Consider the following 27,884-nt stretch of genomic DNA (forward strand, 5'->3'; position numbering starts at 1 on the left):
GCTTTCAACAAAAAAAAAACAAATACAACACATAGCAAGAAAAGTATACGAAGAATCAAATGGTGAAGAAGGAGCAACTGGACCTTCATTAATATAAAAGCATCTTTGGCATGACAGAGGGAACTCATAGAAGTTTGAACAGCAGCTAACGAACAAGATAGACTCACGATCGGAAACCTCGTCGGCAAATTCGACTTGACTGGACCTCGTTTAAAACCCAACTACTGGAACACCTTGGAGTGTTTTTGGATGGTGTTTTGGGGGTAAAAGAGCTGAGTTTTTGAGTTCTTACATAACTGACATGATGGAGGAAAAATGGTGATTGAGGACGAGGAAGAAGAGAAGAAGAAGATGTTGAAGGGGTGGGGTTTCGCCGGTGTCAGCGGCGCTAGCTTGTGTTATATGGGGTGCTGGTCATTTTTGATTGTATTTTGTGTATCTTCAGTTGAAGAAGATGAAGTCGCCCGGGGGGTCTTTTGATTTTTAGGAGTCCGCCATTGCAGCTTTTTTCAGTCCTTTAGAGTCAGCTTTTTGTCTTCATTTTTTGTGTATTTGCTGATGAAAACTGCGGATTGGGTTAAATAGAATCTAGGTCAATTTAGGGATTAGGTACTATTATATAGGGGTAGGGATTAGGTTAGGGGTATGGGCTTGGGAATTATGGGCTAGGTCCAAAATTAGGCCTAAAAATGGGTTGCTCGAGCCCAAGTTTTATTCTTTCCCCGCGAACGAGATTAAAATACGATCTCATTTATTAATTAGTCTTACTTAAGTAAAATAACTGTTAAAACAAGACTAACTGTTAAAATAAAACTATTTTTTTGTATTTTTCAAGATTAAAAATGACTACAAAACATTAATGGAATAATTTTTGTAATTTTTATTTTTCTTGTAATAAAATAAAGTAAAAGAGTCAAAATTAATTGAAATAGCTATATTAGGCCTAAATTAAATATTTACGTTCTAAATTATGAAAAATCTTGGGGAGGGTCAAAAATTACATGTCTACTACTGCCCCTCTTTGACTGGAAACGCGAAGAGTTTTCAGACAAAGAATGACTAGACAGGATTTTTGACCCGACCCTTATTTAGAGAGACCGAAAGCTAAGAGAGAGAAGAATGTGACCGAGCCCTGGTATCTGAACTGCCTACATATCCTTGGATATAAAGGAATCATGCCACGTGTAGTTCAAAAGTGAATGAGGTGATGGAGTACCGAGGTTGAGAGCCGAGCGAGGTGCCGTTCCGTCAAGGTTCCGGTCCGCGGTCCCGTTATTACATCAAAATCAAAAATAAAAAAGACTAACTAAGCCTATCAGCTACGAGTTACAAGATTCTTATCTATGAGTCTTCTGAAGCTTGATCTTGAGTCTTGGTTGGTTCTTCATGCGGACCCTGATTTGAATCTTGATGCTTGTTAGCTGCAGGTGCTGATTCTTTACCTTTTCAACTTCTCGAATCAAGGCGGGACATGTAAAGCTTGTGACTTCAATCACATCTTGAGCAGTCCACATTTTTTCTCCGCTTCTGCACTTTGAGTTCACTTATTTTTCTTTTTCTTCTTTTTTTCTTCTTTATTCTGGATTGAGACTCATTCTTTGGTCGTCTCAAACTCTGTGCCTCAAGGTAAAACCTTTTCAAACACCAAAACAAGCAAACGAACGAAATTTTTCCGCCCCAGTTTTCACTAGAAAAATTTCGTGAGTTATTGTAACAAAATTCTAAATTACTTCTTTATTGAAAGCAATAAAAGTTAGGATTGTGTATCCTGGAGAAAGAGATTAGGGAGTGGAGCCCTATATCTATAAAAACTCAACCAGGGAGTGGAGACCCTGTGTTGGAAAATACGACTAGAGAATGAAGGCCCTATGTCTAAAATCTCAACTAGGGATTGGAGACCCTATGTTGGCAAAAGGCGACTAGGGGATGGAAACCCTATATCTAAAATATCCCAACTAGGGGTTGGAGACCCTATACTGGAAAAAGGTGACTAGGGAATGGATCGGAGACTCTATGTCTAAAAAATCTCAACTAGATCAGAGAATTATATAAAATACCGAAATAAATGTGAAATGAGCCTACGTGGCAATAATCACTACAACCTCCCAAGACTAGGTGGTACAAAGTACGAACTCCAGCTGAATACATGAAAAGATCTAACAGATCGAAATACAATACTATTCAAATAACAAACTGGCAGTACAATGAAAGGAAAGGACTCCAAGGGATTGTAACGACCAAGCAGCTCTACTTCGAATCCTTGCGATCAATAAGCTAACTCTGCCTGAGTTCAATATTTTCAATACCTGGATCTGCACAAAAAGGTGCAAAAGTGTAGTATTGAGTATACCACTATTGGTACCTAGTAAGTATCAAGACTAACCTCGGTGGAGTAGTGATGAGATACAAGTCAAGACACCTACTAGTCAAAATGACATGTGCAGTATAGAAGTATAAAGTTAATAATGAAAGCAAGAATCAGTAAATGACAACAAGAATCAACATATGATATAAACATTAAATTAAACGAACACCGTGAAAGTACAATTTAAACCAAATAAGGAAAACAAATAACAACCAATTAGTTCAAGCCATTCTAGCACAAGTTTCGCAACAAAATTACTCCGAGATGTCTCATCTCATAATCATAAGTCACAAGTCTCAACCCACAATCATAAGCTCATGACATCTTGTGCCCACATTTCTAATCATAACCACACGGACAACTATCATGTGCCCACATTTCTAATCATAACCACACGGACAACTATCATAATCCGCCTGCCATATACTCACAATCATCTAATCACAATCATATACTCACAATCACAATGCCCGACATGGTCACAGACTCACTATCATAATCCGCCCATCATGTTCACTGGCTCAATATCATAATCTGCCCGACATGGTCACAGGCTCAATATCATAATCCGTCCGGTATGGTCATAGGCTCATATCAACATGAAAGTAGATAATACAAGAATATATAGGCATGATCAATAAATATCAAGTTCTATACTCCCGAACTAGTATAGGTGGCATGCTACGGTGTATGCTTGTGTGAGTGTACTCGTGTAGCCAAAGTCAACAAGTAATATCGAAGACATCGAGTAGCTTATTGAAAGCAGCACAACAAGTCACGTAAGGTGTATAATATACACAAGGAAAATCACACCTTCATCATCATAATTCCCTTAGGACATCACATATCATCCCTGACGTTGCCACCTTTATCACTCCGATAGCCATATGTATCACTCCGTCCTGACAATATTATTAGCCACCTGTATCACTCTGATTGACACCCGTATCACTTCGCGTAATAGCCAACCTTATTGCTCCGCCCGAATAATAACACAATAGCCACCCGTGCCACTCCACACAATCATCAACAGTGAGATACCACCGTTATGCGCCACATAACAATAGTGTAATGCTACTTTTATGCTTCGCATAACAACAACCAACTCACATATCAACTCGTACCACAAGTGCCAGACACAACCTTTCCAAAAGAACCAACAATATCAATATTTCCACAACAAATAACCCACAGCTCAAATACAATGTGTATAGAATCGCAATAACAACCAAATGAATGAGAAAGTAACTCAACTATGAACTACACCCTCTTTAAAAACAACTTCAATTAAAATAGATTACATAACTTTCGATAACTTCAACTTCAATTAATTTCTTAAGGATAAACTCGATAATGAAGGTATTTCCATGAAATGGAAAACTTCAGATTCTAATGTATGAAATAGGCTAACAATGAAAGAGATGGCACGAACTAGCGACTACATCTAAATGCATGAGAATAAACCGACAACAAAAGGGTTTCATGTAACAACAATTTCAATTAAGAGTAACTCAACAATAAAGGAAATCACATAATGATAAAAGAGATAACAACTTCAAATAAAGCATAAAAGAGTAGACTTGACAGGTAAAGGATGTGACATATAATAACAACAACAACAAATAAAGCATGTGAAGGTAAACATGACAAATAGAAGATATAAAATGTGCTAACAATTCCCAATAAATACATGAAACAAGCCTAAGAGTCTAAACCGGTCAATTTTCATATATAAGCCCGAGTATGCACTCGTCACCTCGCGTACACGTCTTTCACATAACAAAAATAGCACAAACGACTCAAATCCTAAGGTGTAGTCCCCCCACCCAAAGTTAGGCAAGATACTTACCTCAAAGAAACCAAATCAATACTTTAAAATAACCTTCTAGTGTAAAGCATACCTCTGGACGGCTCAAATCTAGCCAAATAACTCACTGTCATAATTAAAAACCATAGGAAACAATTCAGGATAATAAAGCTTCGATCTTTAGTGAAACTAAAAATACAACCCAAAAAGTCAACCCCGATCCCGCACCTCGGAACCCGATAAAATTCACCAAATTCTAACATCCATTCTGATACAAGTCCAACCATACCAAAATTATCTAATTCTAACATCAAATTGGCCTTCAAATCCTTATTTTACATTTTTTAAAGTTTTTATAAAAATTCTCATTTTCTCCTATACAAATCACTGATTTAATGATAAAAATAAATATGGAATCATGAGATATAATTAAATTAGGGTAAAGAATGCTTACCCCAATCCAAAATGTGAAAACCCCCTCTAAAATCTCCCGAATCCGAGCTCTCTAACTAATAAGTGTAAAATATCAAAAGCCCTCGAAATAGAGTACTTATATCTAACCCAGTGAATTATACATCGCAATCGCGGAACAACCATCACTTAGCTGCCAAATCATGCTTCACGAATGCGTAAGTACAGTCGCAAAAGCGACATCTCAACCCCCAACAAACATTGTGAACGCGTTCTTACCACGTGAATGCGGAGAGCAAATTCCTAATGACCCCTTGTTATTCCTTATACGCGATTGTGTATCCTATAACACGAACGTGAAGACAAAAATCCTCAAGCCTCGCGAACGTAGTCACATCTTCGTGACTGCAAAGAACAAAAATGCTAGCTTCCACAAAACACTTCCACGAATGTGATTGCTTCATCACAATAGCAATGAAGAACACGAGATAACAGAAATCAATAGTCCAAAAATAGAAGGAAATGGCCCGTAGCACATCCAGAACACACCCAAGGCCCCCGGGACCCCATCCAATCATACCAACTAATTCCATAACATAATGCGGATATTCTTGAGGCGTCAAATCACATCAAATAATATCAAAACTATGAATCGCACCTCAAATCGTACTTAATGAACTTATGAACTTTCAACTTCTACAACTCACGCTGAATTATATCAAATCAACCATGAATAACGTCAAATGTTGAAGCAAGTCCCAAATAACACAACAGAGCTATTTCAACTCCCGAAATCGAATCCTAACCCTATATCAATATAGTCAACTCTCGGTCAAACCTCTCAAAACCAAGAACGATTCAAATTCCTTAAACCTATATAGATCATAAAAATGAGAAAGGGAGATGAGACGGACCTTAAAAACCTTTAACAATCCGGACCTCGACTGCGTATGAACTGTTTCGACGACCCCGACCAAAGCTCGAACAAACGAGATGGTGAGGCCTTGTTTTGGTTTTGGACTGAAAGCGACGAAAACAAAAGTGAAGCAGCAGCGATGAGGTTTGGTTTTGAAGCAGCTGCTCGACGTGGCAGCAACAACGTAACAGAAGCATATGCTGGACGGGGCTAAGGCAGCAGCAACGTAGCAGAAGGTTTGTTGGCGGAGCTGGTTGTTTGGATGGAGAAAAATGAGCTCGGAAATGGCAGTGGTGAGCGGAGGCAGCCATGGGAGCTCGGGCTCGAGCTCGACAGAGACGAAGAAGATGAGGCAGCAGCGACGAGGTTTGTTTGGACGTAGCAGAAGCAGCAGAAACGATGTGGGAAGGTTCGTTGGTGGAGCATGAAGAAGAAAACCAACCCCACGTCCATGGCTGGAGTGGCGGACTATTGGTGGTCGCCAGTTTCAGGCAGTCATGGTCGTCGTTTAAGGTGGTATTGACGACGGGAAACGGGGGTGAAGGTTGTTGCTGTGGTTGTTCGTGGTTGACGAAGCAGAAGCAGAAGCAACGAACGGATGGCTATGGTGTTCGTTGCTTCTCTGTCCGGTGGCTATGGAGGTTCGACGACTGGTGAAGGGTGGTCGATGGAAGGGGTTGTGCATGTGTGTGAAAGGGGCAGCCATGGATGTGTGTTTTGGAGTTTTGGAGATGGTGAAGGAGAAGAGAGAAAGAGAGGGGGCGGATGGGATTGGTTTAGGTTTTAGGAAATGAAAAATGAGGATTAGGGGGGGTTAGGTCATTTGGGGTTATGGGGCGGACCGGGTCGACCCATGTTGAAATGGATCGGGTCATGGGAAAGGTTGGGTATTTTTTTGGCATGTGGTTTGAAATTGAAGACGAGGCCCAATTCCGATTTTCTTTATATTTTTTGCTCTATTTTCTTCTACTTTCTAATTAATAAAACTAAAATTCTAAATTAAGTTATAAACTAAATTAACTTATCAAAAATACTAATTAATTCCTAGCGACAACTATCATACATAATTTAAGCATAAAATTGTACAATTGGACATTAAATGCTAAAAATGCAAAAATACATATTTTTATGATTTTTTCATTTTGTAAAACAAACTTAACTACTCCTAACTGTAGAATTAAATATTAAATGCAAATGCGACATATTTTATATATTTTTATCGATTTAACAAATAAACACGCACAGACAAATACAAATAATTATCCAAAAATGTCACAAAAATTCTCAAAATTGCACACCAAGGAAAATCGTTTTATTTTGAATTTTTTGGAGTAATTCTTTCATAGAGCAAAAATCACATGCTTACAATATGTATGTTTGATGTTTGAGGATGGTTAGGTTGGTTTCGGGAAGGTTTAAGAGAGATTGGAAAACTTAGTTTCATTTTATGGAGCTTAAGATATAAAAATTGACCAAAGTTTGACTTTTGAGTAGACGATCTCAGATTGGAAATTTGATAGCCCCAATAGTTTAATACGGTAATTTTGAACTTAGGCGTATGTCCAAATTTAGATTTGGATGTTCTCTATTTGTCGAAAGTTGGCAATTTGAAGGAATATCTGTAGCGAAAGACATTGTCACGACCTGATTTCTAACCAAGTCGTAACCGGCACTCGGTGCCTTAGCTTGACCGAGTGAACAATCTTGGCTTTTCTATTCTATTTTATTTCTGTTATACAATGCATCTCAACACAATTCGATATGATTTAGAGTAAATACTTTTCTGAATCTTCAAATGAAATAATATTCTAAAAGGAAATTCATTATGCTATCTTGAATACATTGAAAAACAAATGTAATGCATAGTGGACACCCATGACTTTGTTCTGACTCTGTCTATGAAGCCTCTAAGAAATACTAAAATAATAAGACAAAATCCTGGAATCAACAAACTCCACGAACTAAAATGGAGCTCACCAAATCTTCTGATAATGGGAGAAGAATATCCTAGCTCGTATTTTGTACTAGTAAAGATTCAAAATCCAATAATTTATCTTGAATTTTAAATTTTGCACTAGTAAAAGGTTCAAAATCATTCATGGATTTTGAACTATTAAAGATTCAAAAACTAGGAATTGTTCCTGGATTTTAGATTTGCACTAATAAAGATTCAATATTGCTGAAGTACAATGTGATAAAAAATCTAGAATCGTTTATGGATTTTTGAATAAGAATCGATGGATTGTTCACTTGTAAATATCCAATCATTAGGAGTTATTCTTGAGTTTGAAAATTCAGCAAATTTTTTAATTTCAGCATAGTTTACTGGGGTTCCACTTGTCAGAATTTCGAATTCCAATACCGATTACTGAAGTTATGTTCCGTGTTTAATTGGAGGCAAAAATATTAATTTAAATGATTATTGGTTAATTTATTTTTATGATTTAAATATAGCTATACTCTAATAACCGGTTCAAAAAGTGGCAAACCTAGCTAATTTTTACAAGAAATAATCCCTTTTCACGACGCACTTCTTTGAATTGGGCCAGTGGCCAACTTGCCAGCAAACTGGTGGAAGGCGACCAGCACCAACGCGTTTATTAAAATGGGCCGCCCACTATCAGTATAAGATCATTGCTTACTTGTCAGCTATATTTACTCGCTGCTCATTTTCCTATTAAGTTAAGACGTGTAATTTTATCTACCTTACTTTTCATATATATTCTTTAGTTTGACTCTGTCACTCTGTTAATTTAACTGATTTGGGAATCATATTTAGGCGGAGGATGAAAAAAAAAAGAGAAGCTTTTATCAATTTTAATTTTGGCCATTTAGCATAGGCTTAAGTATTCATTATCTCATTTTTTCTTCCTCATAAAATTGAGCGTTTACGAGATTTGCAAAAGAAAAATCTACTAGCATTGACATTAAATATATTATTGTTCTCTCATATCATTAGTTTTTCTATGAAGGAACTAATTTCATATCCAATAAGCAAGTATCGCTTTCAAGTACACTTCACGCATAAAAGCTACAGTTAATGCCGTAAATCTAAAGGATCTTGAACATGCTGCACTATTACAAAACATATTTTTTAACATTATCTTGGCTTTGTCCCACATATAGCCATCAATATTGAAGAATGGACATGTTCTATGACTGTATACCCAATTATAATACTAGGAAATATTTATAGAGATGGTAACTGCATATCTAAATATGGTAAATGTACACATGAATGTAAAATCTCTTCAAAATGCATCAGCATTTTTATTTCTATCATGAGTTTCCTTGTAATGTTTAGCTAAAATGATTTAGAAAAAGAAAACGTATGAATAAAAGAGTACAACACTTAACATCATATGCATAATTAATCAAGCTAATCATATGGCAGAATTTCTATGAGAATTTGTGAACTCATGCAAGAAATTAGAACGTGGAAAAGGTCAAAAGGCTTACACATGTTATAAAATAAAGACTGTAAAGTAAAGACTAGTATAGAGAAAAATTGATATATTATTCGAATTCAAACTGATGTACATAATAAACTGAAAACTCTTCTATTTATAGAAGAAAGGAAGCTGATGTGCAAGTTGTTACTGCAAGCTGCTGTGTAAGCTGCTGTGTGAGCTGCTACTGCAAGATGCTGTGTAAGCTGCTACTGCAAGATGCTGTGTAAGCTGCTATTATACCAGATATGGATAATCTTCTACTGAGAGCAATGTTTATCCATAACGGAGTACTGAATGGATAAACATATTTACGGCGGAGTCTCATATGAATAAGCTTCTTCAGGAAGCTTATTTACAACGGAGTACTAAATGAACATCCATAATATAATATATTTATAACACTCCCCATTCGATGTTCATTCAAAGATAATGTGCCGCATTAAAACCTTACTAGGAAAAACCAAGTGGGAAAAAATCCTAGTGAAGGAAAAAGAGTACACATATTTAGTAATACGCATTGCTATGTGCCTCATTAAAAACCTTATAAGGAAAATCTCATGGGAAAAAACCTTAGTAAGGAAAAAAGAGTGCATCGCGTATTTTACTCCCCCTGATGAAAACCTTGTTTTAAATATTTGAGTCTTCGCATTCCAATCTTGTATATCATCTTCTCAAAAGTTGAAGTTGGCAAAGATTTAGTAAATAAATCTGCTGGATTATCACTTGAATGGATTTGTTGCACATCAATGTCACCACTTTTCTGAAGATTGTGTGTGTAGAATAATTTTGGTAAAATGTGCTTCATTCTATCTCCTTTTATAAATCCTCCCTTCAATTGGGTTATGCATACAATATTGTCTTCGTATAAAATTATGGGTCTTTTCTCACATTCCAAACCACATTTTTCTCGAATAAAATAAATTATTGATCTTAACCATACGCATTCCCTACTTGCTTCATAAATAGCTATTATCTCATCGTGATTTGAAGAAGTAGCAACAATAGATTGCTTTGTGGAGTGCCATGAAATTACAGTACCTCCATATGTAAATACGTACCCGGTTTGAGATCTAACTTTATGGGGATTAGATAAATAACCTGCATCTGCATAACCAACAAGATCTGCACTATCTTTGTTAGCATAAAACAAACCCATATTAAGAGTTCCCTTTAAATATCGCAATATATGCTTAATCCCATTCCAATGTCTCCATGTAGGAGAAGAACTATATCTTGCTAGTAAATTAACAGAAAATGCTATGTCAGGCCTTGTAGCATTAGCAAGATACATTAGTGCACCAATTGTACTGAGATAGGGTACTTCAAGACCAAGGAGTTCCTCGTCCTCTTCTAGAGGTCGGAACAAATCCTTATTCACTTCAAGTGATCGAACAACCATTGGTGTACTCAATGGGTGCGCTTTGTCCATGTAAAATCGTTTTAAGACCCTTTCTGTATAGGCAGATTGATGGATAAAAATCCTGTCTGCTAAATGTTCAATTTGCAGACCAAGACAAAGTTTTGTCTTTCCAAGATTTTTCATCTCAAATTCTTTCTTAAGATCTTCAATTGCCTTTTGGAGCTCTTCTGGAGTTCCAACAAGATTTATGTCATCAACATAAATAACAAGTATAACGAATTCTGATGCCATTTTCTTTATAAAAATACATGGACAAATAACATCATTTATATAACCTTCTTTCCGCAAATATTCACTAAGGCGATTATGCCACATGCGCCCAGATTGCTTTAAACCGTACAAAGATCTTTGTAATCTATTGAATAAATTTCCTGAGATTTTGAATTTGTTTCAGGCATGTTAAATCTTTCAGGGATTTTCATATAAATTTCATTATCAAGTGAACCGTACAGATAAGCTGTAACTACATCCATTAGATGTATTTCAAGCTTTTCATCCAGTTCTAAACTGATGAGATATCGAAATGTTATGGCATCCATAACAGGTGAATGTGTTTCATCAAAATCGACTCTAGGTCGTTGTGAGAATCCTTGTGCAACAAGGCGAGCTTTATATCTTTCAACTTCATTTTTATCATTCCTTTTCACACAAAAATCCATTTATGACCAACTGGTTTTATACCAGCAGGTGTTTGGACTACTGGTCCAAAGACCTCTCTTTTAGCAAATGACTTTAATTCTGATTGAATTACCTCTTGCCATTTTGGCCAATCAGATCTTTGTCGACATTCTTCGACAGATCGAGGTTCAAGATCCTCACTATCTTGCATAATATTAAGTGCAACATTATATGCAAATATATTATCCACCACTATTTCAGATCGATTTAAATTAATCCCATCACCGATTGAATTTATTAAAAGTTCTTCACTCACATGAATTTCGGGTTCATTGATTTCTTTAGGAATCTCAGAACTAATCAGACATTGGGTCTCTTCAGGAGATCCCTTCATAGTATCGTTTTGATCATTTGTCGGTTTTCTTTTTCGAGGATTTCGATCCTTAGAACCCAAAGGCCTACCACGCTTCAGGCGTGCTTTAGGTTCACTAGCTCTCATGCTAGTAGATGGTCCTACTGGGACATCAATTCGGATAGGCACATTCTCTGCTGGGATATGTGACTTAGTTATCCTTTTCAAATCAGTAAATGTGTCTGGCATTTGATTTGCTATATTCTGTAAATGGATGATCTTCTGGACCTCCTGATTACATATAGGGGTACGGGGATCAAAGTGAGATAATGATGAAACTTTCCACACAATTTATCTTTTGATTTCCTTTTTCTCTCCCCCTATTTGTGGGAAATTTGTTTCATCAAACCGACAATCTGCAAATCGAGCAGTAAATAAATCTCCTGTCAATGGTTCAAGATAGCGAATAATAGAGGGTGATTCAAACCCAACATATATTCCTATCCTTCTCTGTGGTCCCATCTTACTGCGCTGTAGTGGTGCTACTGGCACATATACAGCACATCCGAAAATTCGTAGATGAGCAATATTTGGTTCATGATCAAAAACTAATTGTGACGGAGAATATTTATTATAATGTATCGGTCTGAGACGGATAAGTGATGCTGCATGCAAGATAGCATGGCCCCAAACAGTAGTGGGTAATGTTGTTTTCATAAGTAGTGGTCTCGCTATCAATTGCAGACGTTTAATAAATGACTCTGCAAGGCCATTTTGAGTATGGACATAAGCTACAGGATGTTCAACTTTTATCCCAACTGATAGACAATAATCATCAAAAGCTTGAGATGAGAATTCTCCAGCATTATCAAGGGGGATAACCTTTATAGGATAATTTGGGAATTGTGCCCTTAATCGAATTATTTGGGCTAATAGCTTTGCAAACGCCAGGTTGCGAGATGATAATAGGCATACATGAGACCATCTTGAAGATACATCTATTAGGACCATAAAATATCTAAACAACCCATTTGGTGGGTGAATAGGTCCACATATATCCCTATGTATACGCTCTAAGAAGGTAGGGGATTCAATGCCAACCTTCATTGGTGATGGTCTAGTGATCATTTTGCCTTGATAACAAGCATCACAAGAAAATTCGTCATTTGCAAGAATCTTCAGGTTTTTTAATGGATGCCCACTCGAATTTTCAGTAATTCGTCTCATCATTATTGATCCAGGATGGCCCAAACGGCCATGCCAAAGCACAAAAGTATTTGAATCCGTAAACTTCTGGTTTACGATAGAGTGTGCTTCAACTGTACTAATTTTTGAATAGTATAATCAAGAAGATAAAGTTGGTAACTTTTCTACAATGCATTTCTAGCCAGAAATATTCTTTGTAATATAAAGATATTCCCTGTTCATTTCATCTATTGTCTCAACATGATACCCATTTCGGCGGATATCTACAAAACTCAACAAGTTTCTTCGGGACTTGGAGGAGAACAATGTATTGTCTATAATAAGTTTTGTTCCCTTAGAAATACAATGGCTCTTCCGGAGCCTTCAATCAATCTTATATTACCAGAAATTGTTGAAACATTTGCTTTTTCCTTATGCAAATAAGAAAGGTATTTATGATCCTTGAATATGGCATGAGTTGTTCCACTATCAATAACACAAATATCTTCATGATTTGTCTTTGATCCAAACATAATTTGAGGATTATCCATATTCTTCAAAATGTCATAAATAAAATATATTACAGTAAACATCATTATCAAAGCATAACTTTTATTTATGTACAACAATTACATAACCATACTATCTATTAGAAACAACAAAAATTAAAATATTTACATTTCTACAGATTCACTATCGATTACATAACTTGTTTCTCTTTCTGGGAGTGCAAAGTAATCAACTACATCCAAATGCATGAAGTCTAAATTATATTCAGAAATAAAATTTTCTTCAACATTTTTCTCTGTCTTTTTCAGGGAGGCTTGATAAAGCTCAACCAGGTGCTTTGGCGTACGACAGATATGTGATCAGTGTCATTTTCCTCCACATCTATAGCATGTATTTTTTGCATTTGGTGCTTGCACCGCTTCATGCTTTTGTTCCTTCCTTTTCCACTGCTGGTGGTGAGGAGGCTTCTTTGGTGCATTATTATTACCATGATTGGGGTTCTTTCCCCGACCATGGCCATGGCCATGACCACGACTGGGGTCACGACCTCTTCCACGTTTAGCTTGGTGGAAGTTCGTCTCATTCACTTCAGGGAATGGACAAGAACCAGTAGGTTAGGTCGGCTTTCATGGTTTTTCATTAATAGGCCATTATGTTGCTCGGCTATAAGAAGATGTGAGATAAGTTCAGAATACTTTTTAAATCCCATCTCTCGATATTGCTATTGCAAGAGCATATTCGAGGCATGAAAAGTGGTGAAAGTTTTCTCCAACATATCATGATCAGTAATATTATCACCACATAATTTCAATTGGGAAATAATTCTGAACATAACAGAATTATACTCACTGATAGATTTAAAATATTATAGCTTTAGATGAGTCCAATCATATCGTGCCTGTGGAAGAACGACCATCTTCAGGTGGTCATATCTATCTTTCAAATTATTCCACAGTATGACTGGATCTTTAACAGTAAGATACTCCATTTTCAGGCCCTCATCAAGGTGATGGCATAGGAATATCATTGCTTTGGCACGGTCTTGGTTTGATGCCTGATCTTTGATGGTGTCTGCCAGACCCATCACATCAAGATGAATTTCAGCATCAAGCACCTAAGACATGTAGCTTTTGCCCGATATATCCAGGGCTACAAATTCAAGTTTAGAAAGATTTGACATTATTTAGGAAAAGAAAGTTCCTACCTCAATACTTTTAAAATATTTACTCGAGATGGCAGAGTCTCATGCTGATAACGTGTTATAAAATAAAGATTGTAAAGTAAAGACTAGTATAGAGAGAAACTGATATATTATTCGAATTCAAACTGATGTACATAATGAACTGAAATCTCTAAATAGAAGAAAGGAAGTTGCTGTGTAAGCTGCTACTGCAAGCTGCTGTGCAAGCTGCTACTACAAGCTGATGTGTAAGCTGCTATTATACCAGATATGAATAATCTTCTACTGAGAGCTATGTTTATCCATAACGGAGTACTGAATGAATAAACATATTTACGGCAGAGTCCCATATGAATAAGCTTCTTCAGGAAGCTTATTTACAACGGAATACTAAATGAACATCCATAATATAATATATTTATAACAACACACATTTTATTTCAAGCATATTCTATAATTGAGTAATAGAAGTTTCCATCTTCCCAAGATATTCACTACCAATAATTAAAGTATTGGGACCCAGTATCCAACTTCCGCTCTATAAATGCTTCCTACTTTGAGCAAACACAAGCACAAGCACACGCACAAGCACACATCCATATTTACAATGCTATCTGTCTCTCAATTCTTTTTCCTTTCTATTCTCACCCTCCAGTGTCTCACAGGCCTAGCAGCAAAATGCCACGTGGACGATGAAGCCGGGTTGTTAGGTTTCAAGTCAGGTATCAAATCCGACCCGTCAGGTCTTCTTTCAAGTTGGAAAACGGGTACTGATTGTTGTACTTGGTCGGGTGTATCTTGTGGGGAAGACAATCGGGTCACAGGACTACAGATCTATGGACAACCCGAGAAAAAACAAATCTTGTCGGGTACCATCTCGTCTTCTCTTTCCAAACTAAAAAGATTAACAAGTATAAATCTTGTAAATCTTATAAACTTATCGGGTACACCGAACTTTCTCGTTTCTCTACCTGAAATTCAAATTGTTTACATTGAAAACAACAAGTTATCGGGTCGTGTACCCGCAACCATTGGGAACTTGACCCAACTTTTTGCACTGAGTTTCTCGGGTAACAGTTTAACCGGCCCGATACCAAGTTCAATCGGCCAGTTAACTCAACTGAGCCAGCTCAAACTCGGTAACAATTTGCTCACTGGCACTATACCCAAGACATTTAGCAAGCTCAAGAGCTTAACTTTTTTGAGTTTAGAGAAGAATCAGCTCACTGGGTCAATACCAAACTTCTTTACTTCCTTGTCTAAGCTAATAATTTTGGAACTTTCTAACAACAAATTTACTGGGAAAATTCCAAGTTCTATTGCAACTTTAGCTCCACAATTAAGGTACCTTGAGCTAGGACACAATTATTTAACTGGTCAAATCCCAGATTTTCTTGGAAAATTCCGTACTCTAGACACATTAGATCTTTCTTCGAACAAGTTCTCAGGAACTGTACCGAAATCCTTTGCAAATCTAACCAAAATATTCAATCTTGATCTCTCTCACAATCACCTTGTCGACCCATTTCCACAATTGTTTGTAAAAGGTATCGAGTCTTTGGATTTATCGTACAATAATTTCCACTTAGGTACAATACCAAGTTGGATCACTAGTTCTCCAATTATTTACTCAGTGAAGCTAGCTAAATGTGGGATCAAGATTAAATTGGATGATTGGAAGCCGAAGACTACTTATTTTTACGATTATATTGATCTTTCGAATAATGAGATTAGTGGAAGTCCAGTTGGGTTGTTGAACAAGACTGATTTCTTGATTGGATTTTATGCTTCTGGGAACAAATTGAAGTTCAATTTGGAGAAGTTAAGGATTGTTCAGACATTGAAAGATTTGGATTTGTCTCGGAATATGGTTTATGGGAAAGTTCCAAAGGCAATTTCTGGACTACAGAAGTTGAATTTGAGTAGTAACCATTTGTGTGGTCAGCTTCCACCATCAAAGTTTGGGGCTAATTCTTTCCCTGGAAATGCTTGTCTTTGTGGTTCACCATTGCCACCCTGCAAATCTTAATTTAAAATCAGCGTGTTTTACAACCAGGCTGTGGCACTTTTGTTCAATAAATTGTTGCCACGTAATATTGAGTGAGGATATTGATTGCTCACAATAATGAAAAATTAAAAAAATAAGATTTGGATTTGTCTCGGAATATGGTTTATGGGAAAGTTCCAAAGGCAATTTCTGGACTACAGAAGTTGAATTTGAGTAGTAACCATTTGTGTGGTCAGCTTCCACCATCAAAGTTTGGGGCTAATTCTTTCCCTGGAAATGCTTGTCTTTGTGGTTCACCATTGCCACCCTGCAAATCTTAATTTAAAATCAGCGTGTTTTACAACCAGGCTGTGGCACTTTTGTTCCATAAATTGTTGCCACGTAATATTGAGTGAGGATATTGATTGCTCACAATAATGAAAAATTAAAAAAATAAATACTCCCACTCTCTCTTTCCATTCACCAAACCATCCTTTATTTATTTTGGAGTAGTGACAAATAACACTTTTAGTCCCTACATTAATGTTATATTTTGATTTAGTCCTCATGTCAACCAACCTATCACTATTGACCTTCAATTATATTACGTGAATGATCTAGATCTCAAAAAAGTTAACAGATAACGACATCCAAAAAAGTTAATAGATACGGACAATTCTAGTATTAATTTTTTTGTTTTGCTTGTTGACCAGTAACTTGCACCAATTTACTTCTTAAATATGAATTTTGTTTTTCCGAATTTGAATCCTTTGAATCAATATTTTCTATCTTTGTATACCTTTTCTTCAACGAGCTCTCTTGAGAATAGAGATAGCGCTATTAGTTGAAGGTGAATGTAGAGAGGGGGAGTATTTTTTTTAAAATTTTCATTAATTGCGGGTCCCACAGGTGCCATTTGACAAACAATCAATGACCTCACTCAAGTATTACATGACATATCTCACTCAAAATAAAATTTCTCCATTTTAGAGTAGTTTACTTTTTGACTGCCCTTTATTTATTTTGGAGTAGTGACAAATTACCCTTTTCAGATATTTACTTACTTCTATCATTGAGCAAATAACACTTTTAGTCCCTACATTAATGTTATATTCTGATTTAGTCCTCATGTCAACCAACCTATCACTATTGATCTAGATCTCAAAAAAGTTAACAGATAACGACATCCAAAAATGTTAACAGATACGGACAATTCTAGTATTAATTTTTTTTTTTGCTTGTTGACCAGTAACTTGCACCAGTTTACTTCTTAAATATGAATTTTGTTTTTCCGAATTTGAATCCTTGAATCAATATTTTCTATCTTTGTATACCTTTTCTTCAACGAGCTCTCTTGAGAATAGAGATAATGCTATTACTTGAAGGATTGGGCCACCTTTGTATTTATTTGTACAGAGCTAAGCCCAATTGTTGGTTTCTTAATAAGTTGTCGGGCAGTGACCCAAGTAGTTGAGTGGATTACCAATTTTACCCGTGTATATATATAGCTTTTAGCATACAGATGTAAAGAATGATGGATATTTTTCTGAAAGACAATGAACAGATGCTTCTCGATTCCTCTTCACTTTCTCTTAAACCCTAGTTATTTTTCTTCAAATCTTTCGATCTACAGATGTTTACATGGTATCAGAGCAGTCTATCCTGATGAATTTCGTCATTCTCTATCGATCGATATTACCCTCGAGCTATTTTGGTGGAGTTTTTCATGTGCATCGATTTCTCGGTTTTGCCGTCATTCGAGCTTTTTTGCCAGTGAAGCTTGTTTTTCTTTGGATTTTTCGCTAATCTTCTTAGTATTCCAGCAAGGAACGATTACTTTTTTTGGATTTTTCATCATTTACTGGTTCGAGAGTTTCCGTGTTTTTGATCTTCTTCGGAGCTAGAGCTTCTGTCAAAAGGACGTATCTTCTGGTTGTGAAGAATTTGGGTAACATCAATTTTCTTGCCTGCTTGTCTTCATCTTCATTGCATATTTTGAACTGAGGTAGTGTTATACAATCTCTATTTTGGTTATTTGAATTGTATTGGTATTAATTCACAAAAATGGGTGGTACTACTAGTAATGAGTCTGAATTTACTCCTCGTGCTTCAAGTCCTCTGTTCCTTCATCCTAGTGATGTCCCTGGTACATCACTGGTTGGTGTTCCTTTCTCCGTACTGGATTTGGAGGTTGGAAAAGGAGCATTATCGTGTCTCTTTCAGCTAGAAATAAGATAGATTTTATCTATGGAACTCTCCCTAGGCCTCCTATTAATTCACCCGAGTGCAAACAGTGGGATAGGGTGAACAACATGGTAATTTCTTGGTTGACAAGCTCACTGTCCCTTGAAATTGCAGAAACTGTTCCAATATTCGGAGACTGCTGAGAGTATTTGGAGGCAATTAAATACTAGGTATGGAACAGTTAATGGAACTAAGAAATTCGAAATTAAGAGGGAGTTGGCTTTTACATGTCAAGGGGCTCTTGATATTACATCTTATTTTAACAAGTTAAAGAAGCTTTGAGATGAGCTGATAGTCATGTCTTCCAATCATGCAAAAAAATTGTAATTATGCTGCTAAGCCTGGTCTGGAGCAGGAAGAAGAAGAGAATAAGGTGCATCAATTTCTAATAGGGTTAAACGAGACATATGTTAATGTTAGAAGCAACATTCTACTCATAAACCCACTGCCTTCACTTGACAATGTTTATAACATTCTCTTACAAGATGAAAAACAAAGACAAGTCATTCATACCACTCATTTTAGTTTTGATATGACTTCTTTCCATGCGAGTGCCAACAATAAACCTCCTTCTCAACCAAGTCTTAATAAACAATACAATCAGAGAATTAATTTTGACCACTCCAATCAAAGGATGAATCTTGGGCAGCATAAAGGATTTTTATTCTGCAAGTACTGCAAGAAGAATAAACATACCATTGAGACATGTCACAGGCTGCATGGTTTTCCACAAAACTTTAAATTTACAAAAGGCAGGAAGTATGGTACTGCTGCCAACATTGAATCTTCTACTTCTGGAGTTCCTGATGCCCCTACTACTTTTGGATCTGTTGGTCAAGAATCTATGATGCCTGGATTGACAAAAGAACAGTATAGTCAATTGTTAATGCTTCTACAAAGTTCAACTTTGGACTCTGACTCTCAGACAAATCTTATGGGATCTGCAAATCTTATGGGATCTGCAAACTTTGCTGGTAACATTTCTACTCAACCTTTGCCTGATTGTGATATCTTTGCTACTTGCATGTTGTCTAGTGCTGTTAGGAGTGTTTGGATAGTAGATTCAGGAGCAACTGACCATATGCCATCTAGTAAAGATTTTCTTTTTGACATTAAATCACTTCCTGTACCCTATTTAGTTTCTTTGCCAAATGGTTACAAAGTGAAAGTAACATGCACTGGTTCACTTACTTTGTCTCCTTCCTTTGTTTTGCATCATGTGCTCTATATTCCATCATTTCAATATAATCTCATATCTATTTATAGGTTGATTCAACAGTTTCACAGTTTTGTCCTTTTCATATCTTTTTCCTGTTATATACAGGACCCTTCCAAGAAGAAGCTTCTGGAACTTGGTAGAGTGTACCATGGTCTTTACAAGCTTCTTCCACTTACCACTTCTATCTCTTCCACTTCTAGTCATTTTACTATTCTCCCTAAACTGAATTGTATCTCTATTTCAGATTTAGCTGCTAATGTACTCTCCATGAATTCATCCCCTGCCTCTTTCCTAAATGGTACTACATCAGTTGTAAATAATTCACCTTTGAATAATAATGTCTCTGTTGTGTATGACAGTACTACTTCTACTCTTTCTTGAGTAAAATCTGATGTTTCTTGCATGAATTCTGTGAATGCTGTAACCAGTTCTGATATTCTTTGGCATCATAGATTGGGTCACATCCCATCTGCTAAAATGAAGGCCATTCATACTATTTCTCCTATTATTTCCTTTAGGCAATCTTTCATTTGCCCAATTTGTCCTCTAGCTAGACAATCTAGATTGCCTTTTTCAAATAGTACCTTTAGTTCCACTTCCTTGTTTCAACTAAATCATATTAATATTTGGGGACCATATCATACACAAACATATACTGGTGCAAAATACTTTTTAACAATTATAGATGATTATAGTAGAGCCACTTGGACTCATTTAATGCATGCCAAAAGTAATGCTTTTCCTCTTCTCAAGGCATTCATCGCAATGGTCCAGACACAATTCAACCTCCCTGTTAAAACTATTAGAAGTGATAATGCCCTAGAGCTTGGCTCTTCTCATTCCATGTCTCAAATTTTTTCTGATAATGGGATCTTACACCAAACAAGTTTCCCTACACACCGCAACAAAATGGTGTGGTTGAGCGAAAACACAAATATGTTTTAAAAACTTCAAGGGCTCTTTTATTTCAGTCAAAACTTCCTATAAAATTCTAGGGGGATCGCGTATTAACTGCCACTTATCTTATAAATAGATTTTCCTCAACTGTAATATCAAACGAAACTCCCTTTGAACTTTTATATGGTGCTGTACCATCCTATAACCATTTGAAACCTTTTGGCTTCCTTTGCTATGCTTCAGTTCCCAAGTGCCAAAGGGACAAATTTCAGCCAAGGTCTGTCCCTTGTGTGTTCATTGGTTACCCTTTTGGGAAGAAGGGCTATAAGCTTTACAATTTGCAAAATAAGTATGTACTTATTTCTAGAGATGTCCATTTTCATGAAGTTATTTTTCCATTTCATCTCTCAGGCTCTCCTTATTCTATACCTTCTCATTTGCCTTCTTCTCCATCTCCTATCATTTCCGACCCTTCTGGTTCTTCAGTTGTTGATGTTTCTCTTCCTCCTTCTCTTCCTCCTTCTCTTCCTCCTTCCTTCTCCCCTTCCTTCTCCCCTTCTTAACCTATTTCTACTTCTTCACCCATTTCCACCCCTGCTTCTCCTCCTTCCAGTTTTTCTTTTTCTTCCCAATCTGATTCATCTCCATCTCACTCCCCTCCTTCACCTATTTCTTCCAGTCTTGCTGCTCCTAGGAAATCAACCAGAACTCACAATCTTCCTTCTTACCTTCAGGATTATGTAGTATCCCTTCCTTCCTCTTTCTGCTCCTCTACTACCACCACTACTGCTGCACCAACTAGTGCAGTTGAGCCTCATTCTTACCATCAGGCTGCTATAAGTCCTGCTTGGCAAGAGGCCATGAAAAAAGAGTTTGAGGCTTTGAAGGCTGATCACACATGGAACATTGTTGACTTACCTCAAAGTAAGAAACCAATTGGGTGCAAATGAGTTTACAAAATTAATTATAAGGCTGATGGTTCTATTAAGAGGTATAAAGCAAGGCTAGTAGCTAGAGGTGACACTAAAGTAGAGGGTGTAGACTTTGCTAAAATATTTTCACCAGTTGTAAAGATGTGTACTGTTAGATGCCTCGTTGCATTTGCTGTCAAACATAACTAGTCATTATTTCAATTGGATGTGAATAACACATTTTTGCATGGAGACTTAGATGAGGAAGTCTACATGAGATTGCCACAGGGTCTTTCTGTTGATTCTTCTCTTCCTTCTTCTTCTTCGTCTCCTAGTTGGTTTGTAAATTAAAGAAATCCTTGTATGGTTTGAGACAAGCTTCTCGACAATGGTATGCAAAGCTATCTCAGTCTCTTTGTTATAGAGGGTACACTCATTCTTTGAATGACTATTCATTATTTTTCAAAAGAACTACTGCTTTCTCTGTTTTCATTGTTGTCTATGTGGATTATATCATCCCCACTGGCAATGATATAGCTGAAATTACTGCTTTCAAGAGTTTTCTGGATGCTGAATTTACGATCAAGGATTTGGGCCACCTTAACTATTTTCTTGGAATTGAGGTGCTTTATCATTCCTCAGGGGTTCTTCTACACCAAAGAAAATTTATTTCTGACCTATTGACTGAGTTTAAGTGTTCAGATGTCTCTCCTGTTGTGTGTCCTCTTGCTTTGTCCACCAAGTTACATTCTGATGCTGGGGATGTCTTGCCTAGGCCTGATACTTATCGGAGCTTAATTGCTAAACTCAATTTTCTCACTCATACTAGGCCCAACTTATGTTTTGCTATGCAACATCTTAGTCAATTTCTTAAGACCCCTCGAGTTCCTCATATGGAAGTTGCATTGCATGTTTTAAGGTACTTAAAGGGTACTCCTGATGTTGGTATTTTTTTGAACAATTCTTTTGATCTTTCTCTCCATGGCTACTGTGATAGTGACTGGGCAGCCTGCCCTGAGACTTGCAAGTCTGTTATTGGTTTCTGTGTTTCTTTTAGAGGTAGTTTAATAAGCTGGAAGTCTAAGAAACAACATGTGGTGTCTCTCTCTTCCGCTAAAGCAGAATACAAGGCCCTAAGTAAAGTTGTGGCTGAATTGTCTTGGTTGGCTCGTTTGTTTTCTGATCTAGGTATGCCTCTATCAGCACCTATACCTGTTTTTCTGGCAGTATGGCTGCGATTCATATTGCTAAGAATCCGGTATTCCATGAGCGCACTAAACACATTGACCTCGTTTGCCATTTTATCTGCACTAAGTTGGATGATGGTTTAATATCTTTGAGTCACATTAATATTACTTCCCAACCAGCTGATATATTCACTAAGTCTCTTGTAGGTGCTTATCATCATTTTTTGCTTGGAAAGTTGGGCGTGTGCACATCCTCCAACTTAAGGGGGGAGGGGGGTATTAGAGATAATGCTATTACTTGAAGGATTGGGCCACCTTTGTATTTATTTGTACTGGGCTAAGCCCAATTTTTGATTTCTTAATAATTTGGTCGGGCAGTGGCCCAAGAAGTTGAGTGGATTACCAATTTTACCCTTGTATATATATAGCTTTTAGCATACAAATGTAAGGAACGATGGATATTTTTCTGAAAGACAATGAACAGATGCTTCTCAATTCCTCTCTCACTTTCTCTTAACCCCTAGTTATTTTTCTTCAAATCATTCGATCTACAGATGTTTACAGAAGAGTTCTCAAAGAAACTACTGGCAATGATCGTAACTGGGGGCAGACCGATGTAGAATTAAGAGAGTTCAAATGAATCTGGTTCGCCGTGTAAGCTAAATCCTTAACGCATAACAATTGTGCAATTACATATCACGTACATACAAGGATCTTAACAAAATAATCTTACGAAAAAACCTAATTGAGAAGACATATCTGTAGAGAAAGACATTATCACGACCCGATTTCTAACCAAGTCGTAACCAGCACTTGGTATCTTAACTTGACCGAGCGAACCATCTTGACTTTTCTAATCTATTCTATTTCTGTCATGTAATGCATCTCAACACAATTCGATATGATTTAGAGTAAATACTTTTCTGAATCTTCAAATGAAATATTACTCTGATAAGAAATTAATTCTACTATCTTGAATACATCGAAAAACAAATGTAAAACAAAGTGGATGTCACGACCCAATTCTATTATAGGATGTGATGGCGCCCGGCGCTGGGTATGTGGTGGTGCTGGGTATGTGGTGCTGGGTATGTGGCTTTGCTAGGCTGACCCCTCCCAAACTGATCTCTGCCCCCAGCCGGGGCATCTCTAAACTCTCCACAATAACGGATCCGCTTGTCTCACTGCATATGCTCTCTACCTCTCCGATGGTAACCCTCGATACTCCGAGATATCTCCACTACTAGCTGATAAGAAGTCCCCATCTTAACCTCCCGAGCCATAGTGGCCTGAATACTTGAGTGCAACCCAGCAACAAACCTCCGCACTCTGCGTCCGTAGGAAGTATCATAAGTGCATGGCAAGACAACTTAGAGAACCTTGCCTTATAATAGGTCATTGACATTTGCCCATGCTGAACCTGCTCAAACTGAAACTGCAACTCTTCCCTCTGGGAGTTTGGAATATACCTATCCAAGAAAAGGCATGTAAACTGATCCCAAGTCATGGGAGGAGAATTTGTTGGTCTGCCGAGAAGATGAGACTGCCACCACCTATGGGCCCTGCCCTCCAGCTGGAAAGTAGTAAAATCCACCCCATTGGACTCTAATATCCTCATGTTGTGCAGTCTGTCCCGACACCGATCAATGAAGTCATGGGGTTCCTCATGTTGCTCTGCCCCATAGACAAGAGGGCGTAGCCTAGTCCATCTCTCCAATAGCTTTTACGGCTCGCCGGCCGGAGCAGGTCTGGTCTCAGGTGTGGCTGCTGCTACTGGCTGGGCCCTACCTACGAGTAGTGGACCTAAGGTCTAATATACAAAAGCTGAATGCCCTAGAGCCTGAGCAATAGGGGTCTGTGCTCCCCTCCCGCCTGAGATTTTGTTAGGTCTGCTGGAAATAAACCAGCCTGGGTCATAGTATCCATGAACTGTAACATATGACCTATAACCTCTTGAAAGCCCGGTGCTAACATGAAATCGAGCAGGGCTGGCTCTGCTGCAGGCACCATGCCCTACTCCTCAATAGTGGTACCCTCCACTAGATCCTCTGGTGGTACAACTTGGGCAACTCTGGGACATCCTCGTTCCCTACCTCGGGCCGGTGCCCTCCCTTGGCCTCTGCCTCGTCCTCTACCAATAGGGGGAACAACCCCTCCCTGGTCTGGAACATCCGCCGTGCACGTTCTTACCATATGTGATAGAATAAGAGAAAGAAACTTAGTACACCATCAACTGCACGGTAGGAGATGAATAAAGAGTAATTTCCTAACACCCTATAACCTCTCGAAGATAAGTACGGACGTCTCCGCACCGATCCACAAGACTCTATTAGGCCATCCCTTAACTTGTGAGACCTATGTGAACCTAGTGCGCTGATACCATGTTGTCACGACCCAATTCTATTATAGGTCGTGATGGCGCCCAACGCCATCACTAGGCAAGCCAACAGTGAACAATCTTGTGACTTCCCTTTTTAATAGACTTTTCAAGTAATTAGACTTTCCTTAATTTAAAATATTTAAGAAATAACAGATTTAAAATAAATAAACAAAAGCAACTGAGTGCAATCATAACAATATAAAAACAAAAATCATAAGTCTACTGTCACGACCTTAAACCCGGACCCGGTCGTGATGACGTCTCCTGTGAAGACAAGGCCAGCCGACACATTCCCAATTCATTTTTAAGCAATTAAGTAATAAAACCAAGTCCTAACATAATAATAAAAATCCCAAATTAAGGTAAACAATACAATTTGCGGAAAAAGACATAACCCGACATCGGGGTGTCACCAGTCATGAGCATCTATAACAATACTACAAGTCTGAAAGAGTCTACTCAACTATTACATAACTAAAATAGAGGAAAAATAAGATAGAGGGAGAAGCACTAGGCTGTGAATCGCCGGGCAACTACCTAGTGAATCTCCGAAAATCTACTGGACAACTCTCAACCCTCGTAAGCAGGACCTGATGTGCCTGAATCTGCACACAGGGTGCAGGGAGTAAAGTGAGTACTCCAACTCAGTGAGTGATAATAATAAATGCAGTCTGAGTAATAAGAAATCACGTAAAGGCACACCAACAGGCTATAAAGAAGCAGTAAAAACCAGTAAAAACAATGAAATAGTGGAAATATGTGAAGTCACTTTAGTTCAGTTTAAACTTCTTGAAAATGCCTTTTTAACAATTAAGCAAGTAAATGACAAGCAACTAGGAAAGATAAACACATAAAGAACCGCCCCTCGGGCACAATGTCAACAAAAATCCGCCCCTCGGGCAACATCATAGAACAACACCAGCTTCTCGGGCTACATCTCACATCACAATGGGTACCCGCGCTCACTGGGGGTGTGCAGACTCCTGGAGAGGCCCCTTACGGCCCAAGCGCAATATCAAGCCATCTCTTGGCATACAATCTCAAGCCCTCGTCCTCATAATCAACAAGCCACCTCATGGCGTATAATCTCAGGCTCTCGGCCTCATAATCATAATCAATGTATCCTTACAACACATGCCCTTGACCTTACTCAATCAGAATCTTACAAGCCACTCGGGCAACAGTAAAACGTTGCTCAGCCCAATTATCATTTAAAATATCATTTAATGTATTAAAATAGAGTAGACATAGCTGAGTTATGAAAATAGTAGTATATAACATGACTGAGCACAAGCATAAAGTCAAAACAGTGAGGAAATATCAGTAAATATCCCCTAAGGGTCCAAATAGGTGGCACGAGACCCAAATATGGCATTCCGCCCAAAACATGATGATAACAAACAATTTTTCAATCAAATACGCGGTAAAACAGTCATTCGGGACGGACTAAGTCACAATCTCCAATGGTGCACGGCCCCACGCTCGTCATCTAGCGTGTGCGTCACCTCAATATAGCACCACGATGTGCAATCCGGAGTTTCATACCCTCATGACAACATTTACAATAATTACTCATCTCAATCCGAGAAAAATCCTACTCTGAAATGCCTTTGCCCCTTGAATTGGCCTCCAATCGACCCGAATCTAGCCACAGTTAATTCAATTCAGTCAATACTAATTATAGGAATTAATTCAATATGAAAATACTAATTTTCTGACAAAATTCGAAATTTAACTCAAAATCGCCCATGGGGCCCACGTCTCGAAATCTGACAAAACTCACAAAATCCAACAATCCATTCAACCACGAGTCTAACCATACCAAAATTACTAAATTCCGATAACGTTTCGACCCTCAAATCCTCAAATATATCCAAGAGGGTTTTCAAACTTTTCCAACTTAAAATCACCAATTAAATGTTAAAAACAATGATGGATTCGAGTAATCTATCAAAAATTGTGTTAAGAACACTTACCCCGTTGTTTTGTTTGAAAATACCTCGAACAATCACCCCACCCGAGCTTCCTTGGTTCAAAAATGGAAAAATGGGACAAATTTGGACTTTATTCTGCTGCCCAAGGGTTTGTTCTTCGCGTTCACGATAAGCAAATTTCTCATCAACGATTTCCAAATTCATTCCACACAACATTTAGTATAATTGACATAACTCTTTTGCACACAACTCCAAATGATATATGGTTTGATGTTCTGAAAACTATACACCAAGGGCTATAATTTCATAGGTTGCTTATTTCTTGAGTCATTATATATTGCGAGATATAAGCTTCTAAAGTCAGCCCTGTGCAGTAGAGATTTTCAAACTCTCCCCGGACAGCCTGTAGTGTTACTACCATAATTTACTTTTGTACACAAATCAAAATGCCAATTAATTTACATTTTTGAAAACTAGACACAAAGGGCTACAACTTTTATGTTTGGATCATCTCCAAATTCCTTATAGATTGTGAGTTATGAGCCTCCAAAGTCAGACCTACACAATCGAGATTTCCTTATTCGCGAACGCAAAGAACAAACTTCCAGAGGCCAAATTCTTCTTCGCGAACGTGAGAGGCTCCACGCGAACACGAAGAACAACACCAGATATCAGAAAATCAGCATCCAAAGTAGCCTAAAATGATCCGAAACTTACCCAAGGCCTTCGGAACCTCAACCAACCATGCCAACATATCCCATAACATCATTCAAACTTGTTCCAACCTTCAAAACGCTCAAAACAATATCAAAACACCAAATTCACATCGGATTCAAGCTTAAGAACTCCAAAAACTTTCAACTTCTATTTTCGATCAAAAAGTCTATCAAACCTCGTCCGAATGACCTA

General features: G+C 37.6%; 1 protein-coding gene and 1 long non-coding RNA gene across 2 annotated transcripts in view; one reads left to right on the forward strand and one right to left on the reverse strand.

Annotated features, from left to right (window-relative positions):
• LOC142181476 (uncharacterized) overlaps positions 1–696 on the reverse strand; it is a 44,677-nt gene extending 43,981 nt beyond the window's left edge. Inside the window, exon 1 of the long non-coding RNA XR_012710130.1 lies at positions 84–696. This is a non-coding gene — a long non-coding RNA (uncharacterized LOC142181476). The remainder of the gene's footprint in view (positions 1–83) is intronic.
• A 13,803-nt stretch (positions 697–14,499) lies between these two features.
• Positions 14,500–16,661, forward strand: LOC107769731 (uncharacterized). The gene has a single exon (XM_016588971.2). It carries the CDS (start codon positions 14,761–14,763, stop codon positions 16,243–16,245), a length of 1,485 nt encoding a protein of 494 aa, XP_016444457.2. The 5' UTR covers positions 14,500–14,760; the 3' UTR covers positions 16,246–16,661.
• The last annotated feature ends 11,223 nt before the right edge of the window (positions 16,662–27,884 follow it).

Source organism: Nicotiana tabacum, chromosome 6 (genome assembly GCF_000715075.1).
Source record: "Nicotiana tabacum cultivar K326 chromosome 6, ASM71507v2, whole genome shotgun sequence".
NCBI lineage: Eukaryota > Viridiplantae > Streptophyta > Magnoliopsida > Solanales > Solanaceae > Nicotiana > Nicotiana tabacum.